This window comes from Myotis daubentonii, chromosome 9, assembly GCF_963259705.1.
Source record: "Myotis daubentonii chromosome 9, mMyoDau2.1, whole genome shotgun sequence".
In the NCBI taxonomy this organism is placed as follows: Eukaryota; Metazoa; Chordata; class Mammalia; order Chiroptera; family Vespertilionidae; genus Myotis; species Myotis daubentonii.
In genome coordinates, this window is record NC_081848.1 from 83,281,980 (window position 1) to 83,303,254 (window position 21,275).

A 21,275-nucleotide genomic window follows, 5' to 3' on the forward strand; every position below is an offset into this window, starting at 1 on the left:
TTTTTGAGATAGGCCTGTAGAGCTATAAACTTCCCTCTCAGGACTGCATTCATTGTGTCCCATAGGTTTTGGATTGTTGTGTTTTCATTGTCATTAGTTTCCAGGATGTTTTTAATTTCTTCTTTGATCTCATTGGCAACCCAATCAATATTTAATAGCATGCTATTCAGTTTCCAGGTGTCTGAGTATTTTGGGTTGTTTTTATTGTAGTTTATTTCTAATATTATGCCATCGTGGTCTGCGAAGACGCTTTTTATGATTTCAATCTTCTTGAATTTGGGGATACTTTGCTTGTGACCCAATATATGGTCTATTTTTGAATATGTCTTATGAGCATTTGAGTAGAATGTGTATTCCCTGGCTTTGGGGTGAAGTGTTCTGAAGATGTCTATTAAGTCCATCTGATCTAGTGAGTCATTTAGGATTGCTGTATCTTTGCTGATTGTTTGTTTAGAGGGCTTATCCAGTGCTGTCAGTGGTGTATTAAAGTCTCCTACTATGATTGTATTGTTGTCGATCTCTCCTTTGATATCTTCCAGGAGTTTTTTTATGAATTTGGGTGCTCCTACATTGGGTGCATATATGTTTACCAGGGTTATATCTTCTTGTTGTATTGATCCCTTTAGTATTATGAAGTGGCCTCCCTTATCTCTTGTTATGGCCTTCACTTTGAGGTCTATTTTGTCTGATATAAGTATTGCTACCCCAGCTTTCTTTTCCTTTCCATTTGCCTGAAAGATATTTTTCCATCCTTTCACTTTCAGTCTGTGTGAGTCCCTTCTAATGAGGTGGGTTTCTTGTAGACAGCAGATGTATGGGTCATGTTTTTTATCCATTCAGCCACTCGATGTCTTTTGTTTGGAGCATTTCGTCCGTTTACGTTTAAAGTTATTATTGAAAGGTACTTGTTTGTAGCCATTTCTTTTTTTGTGTGGCTGTTTTCTTTCTGAGCTTTTTATTTCTTATTTTTATACCAGTCCCTTTAGCATTCCTTGCATTGCTGGCTTGGTGGTGACAAACTCCCTTAGCCTTTTTTTGTCTGTGAAGCTTCTTATTTCCCCTTCAAGTTTGAATGATAGCCTTGCTGGATAGAGTATTCTTGGATTCAGTCCTTTGCTTTGCATCACTTTGTAAATTTCAGTCCATTCTTTTCTGGCCTGATGTGTTTCTGTTGAGAAATCAGTTGACAGTCTAATGGGAGATCCCTTGTATGTAACTTTCCGTCTCTCTCTTGCAGCCTGTAAGATTCTCTCTTTGTCCTGAACATTTGCCATGGTGATTATGATGTGTCTTGGTGTGGGTCTTTTCGGGTTCACCTTGTTTGGGACTCTCTGGGCTTGTGTGACTTTTTTCTTCCCCACCTCAGGAAAGTTTTCTGATATTATTTCTTCGAGTAGGTTTTCTAATCCTTGTTCATCCTTCTGTTGTTCTGGTACTCCTATTATTCGTATGTTGTTTCGTTTCATGTTGTCCCAAAGCTCCCTTAGGCTCTCCTCCTGTCTTTTAATTTTTTTCTCCAATTGCAGTACATTTTGGGTGTGTTTTGCTTCCTTGTCTTCTAATTCACTAATTCGGTCCCCCGCTTCTCCTAGTCTACTGTTGATACTTTCAATGGAGTTTTTCATTGCAGCTATATCACTCTTCATTTCTTCTTGGGTCTTACTTAAGTTGTTGATTTTTTCATCTGTTTCTTCTAGCTTCTTCCATATGTTATCGATTTTTTCATCTGTTTCTTCTTGCTTCTTCCATATGTTATCGATTTTTTCATCTGTTTCTTCTTGCTTCTTGCAGAGGTTGTCGATTTTTTCCTCCATCCGGTTTATGCACTCTAGGACCCTTATTCTGAATTCTTTATCTGTCATGTTGCATGCCTCTGTATTACTTAGCTGCTTTTCTGGAGAGTCCTCCTTCTCTTTCCTTTGGTGGTTTCTTTGTCTACCCATGTTTGATCTCACTGACATATCTAGACGTTGAGTCGTTCAGTGGGTGCTCCCTTGGTGGCAGTGACTCCTTGGTCTGTGGTTGCTCTTCGGGTGGTTGCGGTAGCAGCTGCTCTTCAGTTGGCAGCAGTTCCTCTGGTGGGTGCTGTTCACAGCTGTGGTGGCTCTTCTGGCTGGTGAGGCGAGGTTTCATGTACAGCTGCTGTTCCTCAGCAGAGGATGTGGTGCTCAGGAGGTTGCTGTTGCTTGGATCTGCTGCGTTGATTTAAAGGCACAAAATACAACACAACAAGGCACCACGTACCAGGCACTGTACACAAATATATTCACGATGTTAATAACCTCAAATAAAGGTGACCACCTGAATTAAGAGAATTAGGGGATAAGGAAGAAGGAAGAGAAAAAGATAAAAGAGAAAAAAGAAAAGAAAAGTAGGGACCAAAAAAAGGAGTGCAAAAATGAAATTGGGAAAAAGGAGGGGGGGAAAATAAAAGCGAGAAAAGAAAAGAAAAAAAAAAGAGCGAAAGGAGAGAATGAAGTGGAAGAGGGGAAGAGACTTTTTATATGAGGAGAATACTCCTATAGAACAGCCATTAATCCCAACAAATTCCAGCAACAGCTCCCTGGATATGAATGCAAACTAGAAACAACCAATAATATAATGATGAAAATAGAATGGAGAACACTAATCCCAAAATAAAATAAAGAGAAAATAAAATGGCACTTTAAAAAATGGTAAAATGGTAGCAGTAATAATACTGGTTAAAAATAAGAAGGTAGTAATTAAAAGGGTAAAATCAGGTGATGGAAAAAGAAGAAAAGAAAAGAAAAAGAACAGAAAAAAAAAGAAAAAAAATTGGTTTCTTAGTTAAAAAGTGAAAAAAGAAAAAAAAAAAAAAGAAAAAAAAATTGCAGTAGTGAAGGTCCTTCGTTTCTTCTATTCTTCAGTGTGGCTCGCCTTAGACCTTCCAGGTATTCAGGAGAGTGTTGAGTTTCCCTGCGATATACTGTTCCTCTGTGTTGTAAACCACAGTCCTTATTTTAAAGCATGCCGCATTTATTTCCCAGACTGCCTTATTTTGTGTTTAGCAAAGAGTCAGTTTGTGGGTCAGCCTCTGGGTGGCAGTGTTCTGGGGTTGGCCTCTGAGGCTATAGGGCCTCTCTGTCCAGTGGAAGTTCACTGCCCAGAGCTGACTGCGTAATAGTTAGTTACCGGGGCTATGTTGTTGCTGGGATTGAAAATCCCTCTATAGGCCAGACCCTGTTAACTCCCAGGGACTGATCAGGTTATCTTAATCCTTGATCTCGTACGGGGTGGAATCTGGGTGTGGCTGTGCTCCTTGCCTGGGGGCTGGGGGGAGGAGTCTCACTCTCTGGAGAGGATGGCTGCCCCAGTCCTGGACTCAGGGGTGTCTCAGCACTCACTTCACTGCCACCTCTCCCGGCTCCCCCTCTTTCCCCAGTCTCTCCCCAGATTCCACTCCTCCGCACACTCTCCCTCTCTTTAGCACAGGTGAGTGTCTGTATCCGAAATGTCCCATGAACAGGATTCAGTGAAAACAAACAAACAAACGCCGGCCGCAGAAACGGGGAAGGCTTGGTTTCTGTAAGCTTCTTCTCTTACCGGGACTGCATGGTCAGGTCAGCTCTTCAGGCTGCCCCCTTTAGGCTCAGTCCTCCGTGATCACAGAACCCAGCTCTCAATTCCTCCTGCGGCGCCAGGAATCCCGCGGTTCTCCTTTCCCCCCCGTCAGGGGCTGTGCCTGTCCCAAGGGACGCGGCTGTCTGCCACGCGGTCTCCCTCCGACTCTCTGGGCTCAGAGGTCTGGCAAACTTTCCTGCCCAAATCCCTGTTTTTTTTTTTACCTTTCCAGGGGAGTTCTGCTCTTCCCGGCTGCAAACCCTCTCACCAGCTGAGCAATTTCGCCAATTCGGTGTGAGTGTTACTAGTTTCAGCTGCTCACTCCATTTGCTCCGGGACACGACCTGGGACGCGTCTGCCTATATCGCCGCCATCTTCCGTCTCACCTGTTATTTTCTTATAAAGACAGAATCGCCTCCAGGTGCTAACACTCAGACAAGTTAACGGCCTCTCTCCAGCTGACTCAGTCCACATGAGCCCCAGGTGGAAGGGGGATCCGCACCCCAAATCCTGATGCTGCTGAGCCTTCCCCTGCCCGTCCCTTCAGCCCTGGGAAGGCATCAGGGCCCCTCAGTGGTGGCTGCAGATACAGGTTCCATGCTGGACCCGGGAGCCGGGCTCGCTTCCCCCTTAAGCGACACAGAAATGATCTCCCTGCTACCAAGGCCTCTCCTCTCTGTCACTACCATCCAGTGTCGGAGACCAAGGCTGTCAGGACAGAAACAATGTCCAAAGGAGAGTTAGCGGGAGTGATGTTTCCTTAGAAACACCCCATAAACGCAGTTCCATCGGCCGCCACAGGTCAAAGCCCCCGACCCCATGGGAATCCACATCACCTGGGCTGAGTCCACAGCACACACTGGACCTGGGGTTCACGCCTGCCCGTCCTCCTTTGAAATCCCCCCACAAAACCCACCAAATATTAAACACTAAACCACCAAGTGGTCTTCCAATCCACAACGTGATATTGAAGAACAAAGCAGTACAGTCCCCAGTGAGGTGGGAAAAGAGAGTGGCAACATCTGGTAGAAGTGTGTCCACGTGGCTGGAGAGCAGGTGGGGCACCTGCTGAGACATCACCCTGGGGAGTGAGGGCCGAGCATGGGCTGGGGGAACTCCTGTACAGCGAGCAGATTTCTGTGCAAAGGAGGAATGCGGTGGGGGTGGAGGGTCAGGAGGGGAGTAGAGGGGGCAGGGGTTGAGACTGCAACTCAGGAACCCTCTCCTCCCAGTTCATAGGTCCATGCTCAACAGCTGAGCCAGGCCGCCCGGGCGCCTTTGTTTCATTGCTGGCCTGTGGGAAGGACAGAGGACACTGAGCCCCACAGAGCGATTGAGCTCTGGCAAGAGACCGACAACCAGAGGAAGGAAACATGCTCTGAAGCTCAGGCCCCCCTCCCCTGGCCCATAGCCTGGGCCCCCCTCTGGAGCTCAGAGCGCAGAGCAAGAAGCCAGAGCCTCGCTGGGTGCAGGAGGCTGCGGCAGGCGCTCTGTGGGAGGGGGAGGCGTGTGCAGAAGCTCACACTTGTCCCGGGAGCCTCGGGGCCTGGATCTTGGGGCTCAGGGCACAAGGGCAGGGGCAGAGGCAGTAGCGTGGCGCGTGGAGCTGGTCAGGTGAGGCACGTGGCTGATCTGGGCACCACCAGGGACCTTTCTGTTTTTGATGCTTCTTCTCAAAGCGAAATGCTGTTGATCAATGCGTCTCCTAATGCGCTGGAGGGGGCTGGTTTCCATGTTCTCTATCCATGGGGGGTATCATTTATTGGTCACACAGAGGCCATTGTAGTCATGGCTGCCATCCTCAGGGGCCTAACTACAAACATGCCTGTCACATGATTGTGCAGATGTGAAAAGCATGAGCCATGTCACTCAATTCCATGCACCCTTAAGAGTATGGATCTAAAATGCCTTGGGATCTATCACTCAACATTATTTTAGTCTGGCCAGCAGTTGAGCATCGACTTATGAACCTTGAGGTCCCGGTTCAATTCCTGGTCAGGGCACATTCCCAGGTTGCAGGCTCAGTCCCCAGTGGGGGAAGTGCAGGAGGCAGCCGATCAATGATTCTGTCTTATCATGGATGTTTCTATTTCTCTCTCCCTCTCCCTTCCCCTCTGAGATCAATAAAAGTATATTAAAATTACTTTGAATGAGTTGTCAGCCTGGGCTAAGAGTCCTTCTTTAATTCCATTCAAAGCAAGGCCAGGGAGGCCACCGTCATAGAGTTCCACAAACGTCACTGACGCTGCTCGTGGCACGAGAGCTGTACCTGTGGAGTGCATGCCTGCAGGTCTGACATGACGTGTGTGCCTCCGTCATGTAGCACGGAACAGGATATGTGTGACGGGGAGGGGTCCATGGGATCCGGTGTCTCCAGAGGCTATGTAGACAGCACAAGCCCACAGGGACATCATGACCCAGAAGTGATGTCTGAGGCGCCTCCATGCCCCAGGCACCTGGGGACCAGTTAGAGCCTGAGCGCTGGAGGGGCCCTGGGATCCAAGGGACCCATGTGACCAGTGCCTCCTGCTGAGGACGGGCGTGCAGAGACCTGAGGGCCTCGGGGACATTATCCCTGTCCCCACCCGCCCCCTCCTGTTCCCTGACTCCAGTACCCAAGGTGAAGGGTTAGAAAGTCACAATAAGCCTCGTTTAGATGTGACCATTAAATGGTCAATTAAGTGACTGAAAAGTAACCAGCTGGTGGTGCCAGAGAGAAATCCCAATAAAACCAGAGCCAAATTCAGACGCCAATCAGCCCGGAGGGTAAACCAACACTCCTCCTGGCAGAGTCGGTGAGATCGCCTGATATTGGCCTTTGGGATGAGGCGGTCTGTTCTGTTCGACTGTCACTCACATTTTTCCATTTTGGTGCATAATTGTAACAGCTGATGCTGGCTGCCAGGGACGGCGCCGCCCATTTGTCCTGGATGAACCCACTTGTCCTAACGCGCATCTGTGCTGTCCCCTTATTTCCAGACGAGGACACTGAGGCTGAGGGTTCAGCGCCTGCTGGGGACACCACCAGCGGGAAGCTCCAGAGCTGAGCTTGAACCCGGGAGTCTGGCCCTGAAGATGGGCTCTTGCTCTCAACCCACTGAGGGCAACGTCCCACATTTGAAAGAGAGACCCAAATGGCCTCCAGGTTCTCAACAATGTGTGAAGCTGCCGGTTAGGGCTCTGATCTGGGGGGATGAACCTGCAGAATGATACCCGAAGAGTGGACTTTAAATGCTCCAATGTTCCCTCAGGGCAAGGTGTGTGCGCGGTGTTCTTAGATCCCTCGTCCCGTCGCTGAGGAAATGTTGGTGATTTCATGCTTCAGGGTTTGCCTGCTTCAAGTGTGTGTATGTCAGTGTGTTTTTGTTGCTGCTACAGTTCCTGTCGCCAAGGGGCACTGTTTCTGTTAGGTCCACGGTGACAGGGTTGCAGGGAGGATTGCTGTCCCTGGGCTGATCCTGAATTCGGCTACAGCATCAACTTTCATCCATTCTCACTGCGTTTCTCACTAGAGTATCTCAGATTTCTCTGATGTCTGATTAATTATCTACATACTAGTGTTCTGGTGCATGAAATTCGTGCACATTAAAAGGGAATTAATTAAAGGGAATATTTTAATATTGCTATTTGCTCGTTCTCTATAATAGAAGTTTCAGAGGTGAAAAAAATTAGTAAAATGTATATGAAAATCTCCCTCCTGTCAGAGTCTGGGGCAGGCTGCGGGACCCAGAGTCTAGTCCCTGCCCACCTGCGCCTGCCTCAAAATTTCATGAGACCCAGACCCGGCCAGCCCCACCCTCCTCAAGTCCTGCAGGGTGGGTGGCTCAGCCTCAGGTCCCCCAGCCTGTCGCTGGTTGCGGGGTGCAGCCTCAGGTCTTCTGTCAAGCCCTGCCGGAGGAGGGGGCACAGCCTCAGGGCCGCCATCAAGCCCTGCTGGGCGGGGCGTAGGTTCAGGTACCTCATCGAGCACTGCCGGGTGCAGGGAGCCACCTCAGGTCCCCCGTGAAGTCCCGCTAGGAGGGGGGAGTGTGGCCTCAATACCCCGGCCTGGCCTCAAGTCCCTCGGCCCCAGCACAAGGCGTGAGGGTGTGAGCGCATGAAACCCATTTGCATATTACCTCTTTATTATATAGAATTATGACCAACTTATTGATGGCTTTTTATATGCTTTCCCCCTAGTTGGAAGAGAATGTTTTCAACAAGTTGAGAGCCTCTGTGTTTGCTAGTCTTTACTTCACAGCAGCTTTTAGTTCACAGAAAACTTGACAGAAGGTATCCAGAGCCTGGCCAGGGCCTCTCAGTGGTGGAGCGTCACTCTGTGCGCCGATGGGTTGCTGGATCAATTCCTGGTCAGGTCCCATTCCAGCTGCCGCCTGAATGCCCGTCCAGCACGTACAGAAGGCGCCCGCTGGGTGCTTCTCATGGCCCTGGCGGGATTAAAACACAAAGAGAAAGTAGAGAGAGGTCCCAACTCCCCTTTCCTTCCGGACACACAGAGCCTCCCGCGGTCAGCACCAGACCCGGTGCTGCCAGGACCCCGGGGTCTCAGGTGCTGGGCCGGGTGCGGTGAGAGGGCGTGTCGGTCAGAGGGAACTGCCCAGCTGTCCTGCCGAGTGGCCGAGCTCCTGTGCATCCCCTCCCTCGGCGAGGACGCGTTACTAACGCCCCGCACCCCCGCCAGCACGTGGTGTCAGTGAGTGAGCGTCTCTAAACAGAGAGAGAGGAGAAAGGACTGAGCAGGTGGAGGAATGAGGATGGCATCACTGAGAGGACGGGATTGAGTCAGAAACCCGGATGCAAGCAGCTGAGCCAGAGCGTCAGTGCCATGCACCTCCCTTCCGTCTGACAGGTCCCCCTGCCCAACACCTGTCAGAATCCTGTCTGTGCTGCGTGGTCTCAAGCCCGCTGCCCGTCACCTGCTTCCCACAGCCTGTCTCCGAGTCGGGCGGCATCCCTGTGCCCATGGAGCAGTGGCCCACGGGCGGCCCAGGTGGGGACCAGCCCTGTGGGCGCTTCTCCTGTGGAGCCCGGTGACCACAGGGGCCACCTCGGACCCAACAAGTGAAAGCGTCACCAGGACACGTGGGCGTTGATGGATCTGAAGTTGTGGGCATGGCTTTCCACAGGTGCTCGAGCAGGAAGGGGGCAGTGGGAGGGTGGGCCTCCTCTTGGCACTGTTTTCTCTGGGGAAGCGGACACCATGGACTGACTCCCTCCACTGCCCTAAGCAGCCCTGGCACAGCGGGCACCATTTTACCCTGAGGGTGCGGCCCAGCCACCCTGAGAGCTCGTTCACACGTGGTCACGCATCTCCCACAGGGTCACGTGCTGACCCTCTTCTAGTGCCAGGCCCTGGGCTGAGGGAAGGAGCAACCGGGACCCTGCCCGCACTGAAGGAGCTGAATCCCAGGGGCTCCCCCCCACTATCGGGGGGCACACTTGTGACCCTCCCAACTCGGGCGGGGCTGAGGGAGCCGTGCCCGGTGCCAGCAACTCCCGCTCTGACCAAGTCCCCGGGCTGTGACGCTGATGGATGGCATCAGTCGTCCATGAGGAAAGGTGGCTGGAGGCCAGGCCTTGTGACCTGCCCGTCCCCTGTGGCAGGACCAGTGCGGCTCCCCGGGTACAAATAGCCCTGGGCTCCCAGGCTGCTCAGTCCAGCTCCTCAGCGCTCACGGTTTGCTCAGCTGAACGCTCAGCCAGGAACCATGAAGCTGGCGCTGTCTCTGCTGCTGGTCACGCTGGCCCTTTGCTGCTCTGACGGTGAGTGTCACGTCCACTCAGACACCATCAGCGGGAAGGGCCCTTCTCCGGTCCAGGTGACTTACATGGGGAGGGGGGACGGTCAGAATCTAACCTTTCCCGCGCCCTGTGGACCAGCCCCCAAAGCCCAGCACTCGGGGTGTCCGATCCCGGGGCTCTGGAACTCCCACAGAAACCCCCGCAGGCCAGTGTGGGCGGTCCCGTGGGAGGCCCCACTGCCGCCTGGTCTGTGACACAGAAGCAGCAGGACGGAGTCACCTTCTCATGAGCCAGGGTCCTGCCCCTGCAGCGCTGTGGCCTGGAACACAGGCTGCATCTCCCCAGGCATCTCCTCCCTGCATCCCAGCGCCCAGGAGAGAAGCTGGGGCGATGGCGGAGAGGAGGTGGTCCGAGGCCGCCCTGGTCTCACCACCGCCTCCTTCAGGGTCTCTTAGGTGCCAGGTGAGCCCAAGGCTGTTGGACTCCTAGGTTCAGACTCAGAGAATGTTCCAGCATGAGAGGGCTCCGTTCAAGTGGAGCAGTGCCGCCTGCGGCTCAGAATGGCCAGTGTCCACGTGGCTCTGAGACCCAGAGGCGCTCAGGCGCCCCACAGGCCCGCCTCTCCCCCAGGGGCCCAGCCAGGACGTGCAGAGCCAGTGGGAGCGCTGGGGCCGCCACTGCCCTTTTTCCTGGTGAAGGTGGCCAGCGGCCAGCAATGCTGGGTGGGTCCTCACACCCTCGGGGCTGAGCCAAGTCCTTTGGTGTCTCTTCCATCTGACTTTCTGAACCTGGTCCTCTCTCCCCACATGACCTCTGACCTGACCCTCCACCTCCCTGCAGAGCAGCTGTCTCCCAGGTGGGAGGGGCCTGGTGGGCACAGTCCCAGCTGCAGGAGCTGGCAGAGGCCTGAGGGTGGGGATGGAGAATCCAGACCTGGAAGGGGTTCCTGCAGGTCTCAGCACAACCCACTGGGTGGAAAGTCAGCCCAGTGCCTGCGCCCCCTCCAGGGGGTTCTGTCCTCAGGGCGGAACCAAAGAGCCAGTGGTGGTCTGGCCTCAGCGTCAGGTGTGACACTCACAGACTTCCGTGGTGAAGCCTGAGCCCTCTCCCTCCCATGACATGATCCCAGTGTTAGACTGAGCCTCCAAGGGCATCCTCCATCCCTGAGGAGCGTTCCTCCCTCCTCTCCGCATTTACTGTCCCCCTCGGCCCTCTGCCAGGGCCTGACCCTACCCTTCCCTGGGAAGACTGAGGGCTAACGGCTCCCTCCCCCAGTAGCCAGGCAAAGGCAGGTGAGGCTCTATTGAGGGCAAAGCTGAGTCCTTGAAATCCAGGGACAGTGACTGGGGCAAAGCAGGGGACCCTTGGGAAGGCCTGGGTGTACTTGGTAAAGGGGAGACTGACCAGGGTGGTCACTGTGCTCCATCCGGGCTCCGCTGCGTGCTCTGTGACCCGGCGCCAGTGAGGACTTGGGGGAGATGCATTGTCCTGGGCACAAGTATGGGAGGAGACCATAAGTCCCTGGGGTTCCTGTCTAGATCTGAGGTCAGGGAGCCTTGGGGAAAAGTGACTTTCCTACATCCAATGTGTTTCTTTTTCTTCTCCTCCAGCAAATGCCAAAACCTGTCCAGCCCTTCAAAACGAAGCGAGAGCCTTCCTGTTGGACATTAAACCGCTCTTTTATTCCATTCTCAAGACTTTTCCGGCACCTGAACCCGCCTACCATTCCACGATGGCTGTGAAGTATTGCGTAGATCGGATGTCCTTTAGCGACAGACACAAAATTTATGACGTCATGGTAACTCCATTCTCCTTCTGCATAGAGGCTGCTGCTCAGCTGCATGGCCAGGCGGGGGGAGGGTGCAGTTCTAGGGGCACAGGTGGGGGGGCACTGGTCCCTCTGCTCACCTCTGAGAGAGGGGCCCGTGGCCAAGGGTGGATGGTGACCCGACACCCGCTGGGCCAGCCTCAGGCTGCACAGCCTCTGCAGGCCCCTCCCTGGGCTCCGGGTTCCCCACATGTCCTGAGTGGGTCAGCCAGGGCCCAGGGGGTGATGGTGAAGGACCAGACACTGCTGCCTCCCTGCCTGGGAGCCTTCTGGAGGGCGAGGTCCCTCACTGGGGGCAGGAGGCCCTGTCCTTGGGGAACGCCATGTGGTGGGGGTGCAGGGGGATGGAGGGGAGGCAGGGAGCTGGCCCCGCCCTGTGAGGAGGGAGGCAGGTGGGGCTCTGGCAGCTTTTGCACAGCCAGGCCCAGTCCCTGTCCCCTCCCCCTCTGCCTCCTCAGCCATCAGGCCAGAGGGCAGGGCCCCTCCCAGTCTGTCCTCTGCAGCCACAGGTGGAGCTGACCGCCTCCCTGTCTCTCTGAGGAAATCAGACATGGGGGGGGGGGGAGGGGTGTGTCTCAGCTCCTCCACCCCTGAACCAGGTCGGGCTTTCAGCACGTGTCCCCACGCGCAGGGCCTCGGTGTGGACATGTCAGTGCGCCACCAGGTTGCACGTCCCCCTCGCCCCGCCCCCCCTCCGCCCCCCCCCCCCCCCCCCCCCGGGGCTGCAGATCTCTGCAGGCAGCTCCTCCCGTGGCCCCTCCCACCTGGCCCCGCCCCCGCCACCCCCACCCCGCCACGTCCACTCTGGAGTGAACAGTCCCGTCCTGGGACCTGGAACTCAGAGAAAGCAAATCCCGGGCTCTCGGCTCCCCTCGGGCCCCTCCTGCTCCATCAGAAACCCGAGGCCACTCCTGGTCTCCTCGGCGCCTGCGTCCAGCCGTGGCCAGGGCTCTTCCCTGACGTGTCTGCTGCTGGGCCTGCACCGGGACCATTGAATCCCCACCTGCACCCTGTCCGCCCGCCGCCCCGCTGGCCTGTGCTGGTTGCAATGCCTTTGCGTCTTGGTTGTGAGCACACGCTGTGCCTGTGGCATCTCCAGAGGCAGCGGGACAGACGGCCCTTTCTCTCTCTCTGTGTCTGTTTCAGGAGGCTATCGCGAGAAAGTGCAACAAATAGATTCCACAAACCCCCCTTACCAGGGCCCCTGCTTTCACTGATGCCCTGACCTTCCCTGGAAAATGTAGAGGTTTCAGCGTCTTGCTTCAATAAATCACTTGCCCTGCACGTCTTGTTTGTCTTGTTTTATCCCAGTCTCTGGCCGTGGGGGGGGGGGCATCATGAGGGGCCTTGGGTGGTGACAACAGAGCATCACGCTGACCCGATGGGCAGTGACCTGGCGCCTGAGGGCACGGATCACAGAGGGAACGTTGGCTCAGAGCCAGGCCCGCGTCTCGGCACAGACCTCCCAGGCCCAGGCCCTGCATGAGTCACGCAGGCTCCCGCACCTCCATCCCCGAGGGGCCCACTCAGCCAGCCGCACACCTGAGAGCTCAGACTCCTTTCCAGCGGCTGCTGCCAGGCCCGCCGCACACTGTGGTCAGGGCAGTCTGTCCCAGGGGCCAGGACAGGAGGCTGCGGTCCGTCACCCTCTGCCCAGACACCAGGGTGCGGAGGCCCTGCTGGCTGTGCCAGTCCAGGGGGAAGCTCTTCCTGGCGGCTCCCCGCAGGGAGGCGGACGCAGTCCCTGTCTGGCTGCATGGGCTCTGGGCCCCTGAGCTGCCACTGCGCCTCCTTCCTGGGAAACCTCGGCTCCTCCCCCACATGTGGGACGGCAGAGAGCAGGCCCAGGGCACCCAGGGTGTCGCCCACACTCAGAATCCGGACCTTTATGGCAGCTGCCAAGTCCCCACAGAGAAGAAAGGGAAGTCCGTGGCTGAGGGCATGGAACGTTTGGGGCTCATGGCCCCACTGCCGCCCATCTGACTCCTGACACCTGGGGGCCACCCCGTTTCCCTGCACGGCCCCCCTCCCTCGCACAGCCTGTCCTTTCCATCTGCACAGCCATCGTCATCGTCCCCCCCTCGTCCCTTCCCGCTTGTGCCCAAGGCTCCTACCGGGTCCCCTGGGGGTGGAGCTGCCCTCCCTGTAATGCGCCTGCGCATCCACCCCACAGTGACCCCCACAGGAGGGGGACCGGCCCGTCTTCTGAACCTGGGAACCTAGGCTAGTGGTCGGAAAACTCATCAGTCAACAGAGCCAAACATCAACAGTACAACGATTGGAATTTCTTTTGAGAGTCAAATTTTTTAAACTTAAACTATATAGGTAGGTTCGTTGTTATTAACTTAATTAGGGTGCTCCTAAGGCTTCGGAAGAGCCACACTCAAGGGGCCAAAGAGCCGCATGTGTTTCACGAGCCGCAGTTTGCCGACCATGGGCCTAGGGGCTATGGTTCTCCATGTTTCCAGGAAGACGACGTCTCATTAGTCCTCAGAGTCTCCCATGATGAAGGGCACGTGATGCCCACATGACTGAGAGCATAGCCGATGGTGCCATGTTATCAGTGATGCCCCTGCTGCCATAGTGAGTGTGTATGTGTCACATCGGGAAACATGCACACTCAGTTGCCTCTTTTCTGAAGCACATGATGTGCTCAGTCTATAGCCTGTGCTCGGTGGACGCAGGATTCTAGAGCTCTTGCCACAGCCTGAGAGACACCGGCTGGGGTCCTGCCCGGAGGGCCAAGGCCCCCGCTGGCGCTGCTCACAGGGCCTCGCACGACCCGTCCCTGCACCCTCTGACCATCTCCCTGCTCGGCCAGTAACTGTGCTCAGCCATCCTTGTCTTTATGCCACTCACGCAGGTGGTACCTTGGGTCACACCCCCACACATGGGTATGTGGGGTCCCTCTGCCTCCACATTGCTCCCTGCACAGGACCGGGGACCACTTCCTCGGTCAGGCCCATTCCACGTCTCCCCTCGGGAGGCCCTCTCTCACTCTCACCCCTAAAATAAACCTTTGTACACACACACACAATTTACACTCAGCGACACTCACAGAGATGCACATATTTACACACACACAGACCTCCCCCTGAGACAATTGTAGCAAGACTTGTCTGTGTGTGTCCCTGTGCGCTCACACACACACACACACTCACACAAACAGACATGCACACAGGCAGACATGCATACAGACCAATGTGCACACAGGCAGACATGCACAAAGTCAGTCATGCACGTAGGCAGACATGTACACAGGCAGACATGCATACAGGTAGACATGCATTCAGGTAGACATAAACACAGACAGACATGCACACAGAGAGACATGCACACTGGCAGACATGCACACAGGAAGACATATTCATACATACACACATACATAGACATAGACACACAGATATGCACACGCAGAGACATATACAGACAGACAGATATATGCATACAGACATACATATGCATACAGACATACAGACAGATAGACAAGCATACAGTCAGACATATACAGATAGATATATATATACACAGACAGACATGCATACAGACAGACATATACAAAGACATATATATACAGACATAGGCATACCGACAGACATATACATACAGACAGACATATGCATACAGACATATACAGACAGTCCTATGCACACAGGCAGACATGCACACAGACACAGGCACACACACAGGCATAGTGAGCCGTCTGTGCTCACTGTGTCTTTTTGTGATGTGGTCGTCGCATCACAGAGTAGTTGTGAGAACATAGTGACTACATTCACAGTAAGAAGGACAAGTGGTATCACCCATTGCTGTGAGTTGTAAACTGCCTCAGAGTTTGCCAGCAGCCAGCAGCCCCTGGGCGACGGGGTCCGGGAAGGTCACAGTCCTGCCTCCCATTTCCCGGTGACTGGTCTCCAGGAAGGTGAGGGCCGTCACCACCACCAGACATGGGGACAAAACATGTGCTCCCACGGCATCTGCAGCCTGGCTCAGGTCCTGTCAGCACCAGCAGGGAAGACTCAGAAGCAGGGATGTCCCCGCCCTGCCCAGGGCTAAGGTGTGGGGATCTCTGCAGGGAGAGCCCAGGTGGTCCCCAGGCCTCAGCTCCCTGCCTAGAGGGTGGCCCCCAGTGCCTGGGAGGTGGGGCCTGCTGACCTGGGGGGACAGCAAGGCTGTGCCTGAGGGGGAGCAGCTCCCAGCACAACAGGCACCCCGGGACCCTGCCCTTGGCCCCCCAGGCCTGACCTCGGCCCCCCAGCTCTGCCCTTGGGCCCTCAGGCCTGTCAACAGGGCCCCCAGCCCTGCCAGCCTGGCAGCTGCCGGCCCACCCTCATTCCCAGGCTCTGCCACTGAGACCCAGGTCTGCACAGGCCTTTTCTCCTGAGCTATGGACCGAGGGGGAGGGGGCCACAGGCTGAAGGGGCGGGGCTGGGTGGGGGAGGGGAGGTGACTGTTTAATGGGGAGCCGGGTTTGGGCTGAACCTGGAGAGGACAGAGGTGACATAAAGAGGGTGCATGCAGCAATGCCAGTGAACGTTGCAACTCATTTCAGGCAACTTGGCTTCTACACTGAACCAAACTTAGGAGAAACCTGATGTCTTTTGTTGAAAGGATTAATTGATTTCCTTAAGGAATCCATTGGAACAGCGGTTCTCAGCCTGTGGGTCGTGACCCTTTAGGGGTCGCTTGACCCTTTCACAGGGGTCGCCTGAGACCATCGGAAAACACATATATAATTACATATTGTTTTGTGATTAATCACTATGCTTTAATTATGTCCAATTTGTAGCAATGAAAATACATCTTGCATATCAGATATGTACATGATGATTCATAACAGTAGCAAAATTACATTTATGAAGTAGCAATGAAAATAATGTTACTGTTGGGGGTCACCACAACATGAGGAACTGTATGAAAGGGTCGCGGCATTAGGAAGGTTAAGAGCCACTGCATTAGCATGTTAAATGACAAGACCTAAGACAGGGCAGAGAAGGGAGATATGAGGTATATCACTAGCATGAGATTGTATCATAGAAATTAAAGGCCTATAGACATTCAAGGGAGACCAGACCTTATGAGCTTGCATTCTCCAGGAAGAGCAGCTCTGTGAGGAGGTGAGGACTGAGTTGGACCTTGAAGGACAAAGTCCATGAGGATGACAGACAGGAGAACGTGAGGTCCTCCAGGAGTCAGGACAAGCCAGGCGAAGTCACCACCTTGGAGCTGAGCTCCGAGCTGGAGAGCACACGGGCCCCAACCTGTCGGCCTAGGTCTGCACTCAGGCTCCACTCACTGTCCACTGAGTGTGAGGTCACCTCACACTCCACCAGCGACAAGGCTTCCAGAGATTTCTCCATCACTGGGTGTCTCAGCCAGGGCTCTGGTGCCACTGGATGTAGAAGAGTTCTCTTCTGGGTGGATGCCCTGAGCACTGCGTACCGTTTAGCAACAACCCGGTCTCACCTATTTGATGTCAGTGACACACCACCCACCTGTGGGGACACAAAGACATCTCTGGACCCGGACAAATGTCCTCAGGGGTGGGCGCAAGGAGGAGGAAGATCATCCCCAGGAAAGAGGCATTGGAAAGAAGTATCCTTAGACCTCTCAGAATCCCCTTGCCATGCCTCTAAGGGCCAGGGATTTCCACACAGGAGGCCCATGGTTTACAGGAAATTCCACATGAGCTGCAGGGAGAATTAGTAACAGAATGAGAAGATAATGGTGTAGAAATCAAATGGGCCCTGTGGGCTGTCACAAGTGTGTGGGGATTAAATATTTAACCACACAATTCGTGGAAACATCAACTTATGTAAAGTTCAGCGTTTTCCTGAAGGAGCCAAGGGGAACTGGCTGGAGGCAACACCTGATCCTGAATCAGCTTCCAAATCCGGGTCCCTGTCCCCAGGCATTACATGGATCCGGGTTCCACGGGATCAAGCTAATGTTTACTGATTGGGAACAGAAGGAGAGAGGTGGCCCAGGGCCTGGATGTCAGAGCTCCAACTTCTTGCTCTCATGACCTGGTCCTACCTATGGTGATGCCACAGTTCTCTCCAGGAACACAAAGAACTCGGTATTAGCACCAGGATGTCAGGCTGATGCCTGGGTTTAGTGTAGGGTTGGAGCCTTGCCTTTATTAGAGTTTCCAATTAAAATGCATGTCTCCTTCTAAATGGACCCAATAAGTAAACATGTTATGTAGTCAAAGAATTCTTTCTAGAATTGCAAATCCTGCTCCTTAAGGAAGTTACACACTTAAGTAGACACCTACTGTATCACTGTTGTCACTCAAAAACCTGAAAAGCGCAGGGCATGGACTCCAGGGAATCAACATGTAGGAAAGGGACTTGGCGTCAGGTCCTGGCCACCTGGAAAAAGGTGCACCCAGAAGCCATGGGGTCTTGGGAATGTGATCCCTAGAGATTCAAGGCCACCGTCCAAAACAAGAAATGGGCTGTCTGTGCTGTCACACCGGGAATAAATAAAGTTTCCAGCTGAAGGGACTTAGGCAAGGACAGTGGAGGAGACTTCACCTGGAGCCAAGGCCTTGAGCAGAAAACTGTGGGGCCTGCTCAGACATCTACCTGGAGCCCACACAGGGAAGTTGGGCAAGTCCAGGTCACAGGACTCCATCTGAGTCATAACGTGAGGGGCCATAAGAGTCACACTAAGGAGACCTGTCTCTGATATCAGCACACCAGGCTCCCGACCTGACTCTGCAACCCTTCAACCACTACCTTCGTGCCCTTGGTCAAGGGACTTGACCTCTGTTGTCCCACTGTGTGCAGATGGGGGAAATGGTAGCCCTACCTCACGGGAGGGATCCACACATGTCAGTTGCTCAGGAGGACCCTGGTCTGTGCTGCTGCCCTGGCATCCACCCATTCAGTGACCTCTTCTCCCGTCAGAACTGCCCCCGTTTGGACACTTTTTTCATCATCACTCTACTCACTGGGTTGTTGTTGTGAAGACAAAGAGAAGTGGTCACCAGTGCTCCGCAGGGAGTAAGTGATGTACCATTACTGGCCACTCATGTTTTACTGAACCTGGATGGAGGTAACACAGGTAGCAGCTGGATATTGAGAAGGTTAATAGGCCAACGTTATGTAGACTATGTTCAAAAGAGAAGATCTGCTTAAACTAGATCTCAATGAAACTCTTTCAAGGAGTCAGAAAAATATCAGGTAAGAATGGATCAAAATATACAGCTTAATTTTCAACTTTGACCTTTTCCCTCATATCTGAACATGATTATCTCTGGATCTCTTAGAAGATTGAGTTGTGCAGTAGAAAGTTCCATGGTCTGTAGTGGTCCTTGTTGGCCACCAGCGTTTAATAGAACAGTCTTCTCAGGTTTATAAATTAACTAGAGGCCTGATGCACGAAATTCGTGCATGGGTTGGGGGCTAGGGGGTGGGTCCCTCAGCCTGGCCTGCAACGATGCCAGCATCCCGTCCTCAGACTCTGGCCAGAGGCCTCTTCCCTTCCCTCCCTCCGCCTGGCAGGGGCACAGACGCTGGGTATCTGTGGAGGCGGACTCCATGAGCCCAGCATTCCTCGCCACGGACTCTAGCCCGAGGCCCATCCCCTCTCCTCCCTCCATGCAGCTGGGTCGAAAGATTGGCTCAAGTTGCCAGAGCAATGCCGCCAGTATCTCGCCCCGGCCACTTAGGGTGCCTCCGTCTTTGTCATGGAGTGATGGTTAATTTACATATTACTCTCTTATTAAATAGGATTGCTGGCCGCTGACGTGTAGATAGCACCTACTCTGTGGAGGTACAGGCTGTACCAATTCAGGCCTCACAATAAGTCTAGATCTCTTCCCATTGTACACAGAGACCTGCTGTGAAACCCCACAGCCGGCCTGGCTCAAGGCACGGGAGGCGCCTGCTCTAGGCCTGGACAACAAGATCAACAAACATCTCACTGCCATCAAGATGTCTGTAGAAACAGAGCCTGTCCTGAATTTCGTTCTGGGAAAGTACCTCCCAACCAACTCTAGATGTTGGCATGACCTTAAGGAAGAAGAGGTCACCGCCAAGAACATCCTGGAGGCTAGTGTCCCAACAGCCCTGGAAGTGAGGGGCAGAGCCAGATTTACAGAATCAGTGAGAAGTAAAGTAGAAAGTTTCTTGTGTCCAAATACTGTAGAGCTAATTTCTTCAACTAACTTACAATGAATGAAAAATTCAAAGATCTTATACACTTTAAGATCCTTGTATAGATTTTATTTTCAGTGAATCACTGAGAAAACAATAGCTCTCACTGAATGTTATTATTTTTATTAAGTATGACAAGTCCTCAAATAGAGAATATTAGTGTGAGTGTATCTTAGGTCTTGGTTGAGCCTGAGTACCGGTCAGATATAATTCTAACCGCACATTTATGTCCCACCTCTGACTGAGGAGCTCACCTCTCAGCAGGGTCTGTCATAGCAGGTGCCCCGGAGATGTCACTCCAACATTGAAACCAAAGTTTACTTGAATGGTCCAGTTTCTGAACTTAATTTGGCGACCCGAGTCAAAGGACCTTTGGGAGCAGAAACCATCAGGCCAGCAATACAAGCATTCAGACCTTTGGCTTGATCTATTTCTGCTTGTGAACACTTCTTTTAAATGAGTCTCTTATGAGCCAAATTATAGCTCTATGACACACCTGAGAATGGTCATCGTGGGCTCTGGGGAAAACATGGAAGTAGAGAAACACAGCCTTTATTGTACATGACATGGAGTTGCTGTTGCTCTGAGGGCCCAATGTCCAGCAGACAACAGGGCAGGTCCATAACCACGAGGACACCAGCAGAGTCCTCACTGAGTCCTGTTCAAGGAGAAAGTCTCCATTCCATTATGAATGTCATTCAGGTGCCTTTGGAATAATGGCCAACAATGGTCAACTGGGAGAAGGTGCGCACATAAGAACACAACCTTCTTTATTTCTATCTTCTTCCTAAACCAATATTGTGCTTGGAAACGTAGGATGCAGCTGAATGATGGTAAGAAATGGGTCGCAAATCATCCACACAGAGGACAGTGCATTCACGGGTCATTAGCTATTGGCTCATCTCTCAGGCTCTCTCATCCATTTCTCTTTCTTTACTCTAAGCCACATTGGCTGTCTTGTTCCTTTATACAGTCACTGCTTAAACTGACGTGTGTTTTCTATCTTATGAGGTGGCCTGTCTCTGTCTGACACCGAGAGGCACACTCTCCATGCTTCGCTTCCCTTGCCATCTGCACTCAGGGCCTCTGTACGTGCTGTTGCCTCTCCTGGAACAGGCTTCCCCAGAAGGTCCCTTAGAGTCACTGTCACTGATGCAGGAAAAGTCACACACATAAACAGTCCTGGTGGGACCGCCTGCTGGACCTCCTCACAGGAGGCTGCCCTAGTGGATTTCTGTTGTTCACGACACAATCACTTTCCCTTTATTTCATATTCAAATGCAGGCTTGTTTGTGGCCTTCCAGTTAGAGATAAGCTGCACAGGTGCAAGGTCCTGCTTTAACTTGTTCCTGTGGCTGAATCTGTGACATGAAGCACAGGGCCCAGTCTTAGGACAATCCTGGTTCTTATGAACATGAATGGATACAGGAATGGATGAATGGATGGATGGATGGGTGGATGAATGGATGGTTGGGAGGATGGATGGGTGGATGGATGGATGTTTGGATGGATGGTTGGGAGGATGGATGGGTGGATGAAAGGATGTATGTATGTATTTATGCATGTATGCATGAATGGATGGATGCATGAATGTGTAGATGAAACATTGGCATTAGGCATGATTACCCTTTCTAAGCCCTGTGCCAGGCTTCTACATGGAGGGCCTGGAATTCTTACAAAAGCAGCCTTGGTGTCATTTATGCTCGTTGTAGAAACGAAGGAAAGGAAGCTCAGGACAACCAGCACTATCTTAGCCCAGGACACTTCATGGGTAGCGGTGGCCTCCAAGATGCAAGTCCACATCTGCACACGCCCAGATATCATTGCGGCATCCAGCACTGCCTCCCTTAAGCATCAGTAATTCTACTTCTCCCATCATCTACTGAATCAGTGGAAGGAAAACCCTCAAGCTAACAAAACTGAACAAAATGTAACTCTACATTTATAACCAAACCTAT

General features: G+C 53.0%; 2 protein-coding genes across 2 annotated transcripts in view; both read left to right on the forward strand.

Annotated features, from left to right (window-relative positions):
* Positions 1–21,275, forward strand: part of LOC132241549 (mammaglobin-A-like) — a 36,809-nt gene that overhangs the window by 12,577 nt on the left and 2,957 nt on the right. The window lies entirely within an intron of this gene.
* LOC132242341 (secretoglobin family 1D member 2-like) lies at positions 9,204–12,434 on the forward strand. Its single transcript, XM_059711244.1, has 3 exons — positions 9,204–9,345; positions 10,935–11,122; positions 12,299–12,434. Exons 1-3 carry the CDS (start codon positions 9,291–9,293, stop codon positions 12,326–12,328), a joined length of 273 nt encoding a protein of 90 aa, XP_059567227.1. The 5' UTR covers positions 9,204–9,290; the 3' UTR covers positions 12,329–12,434.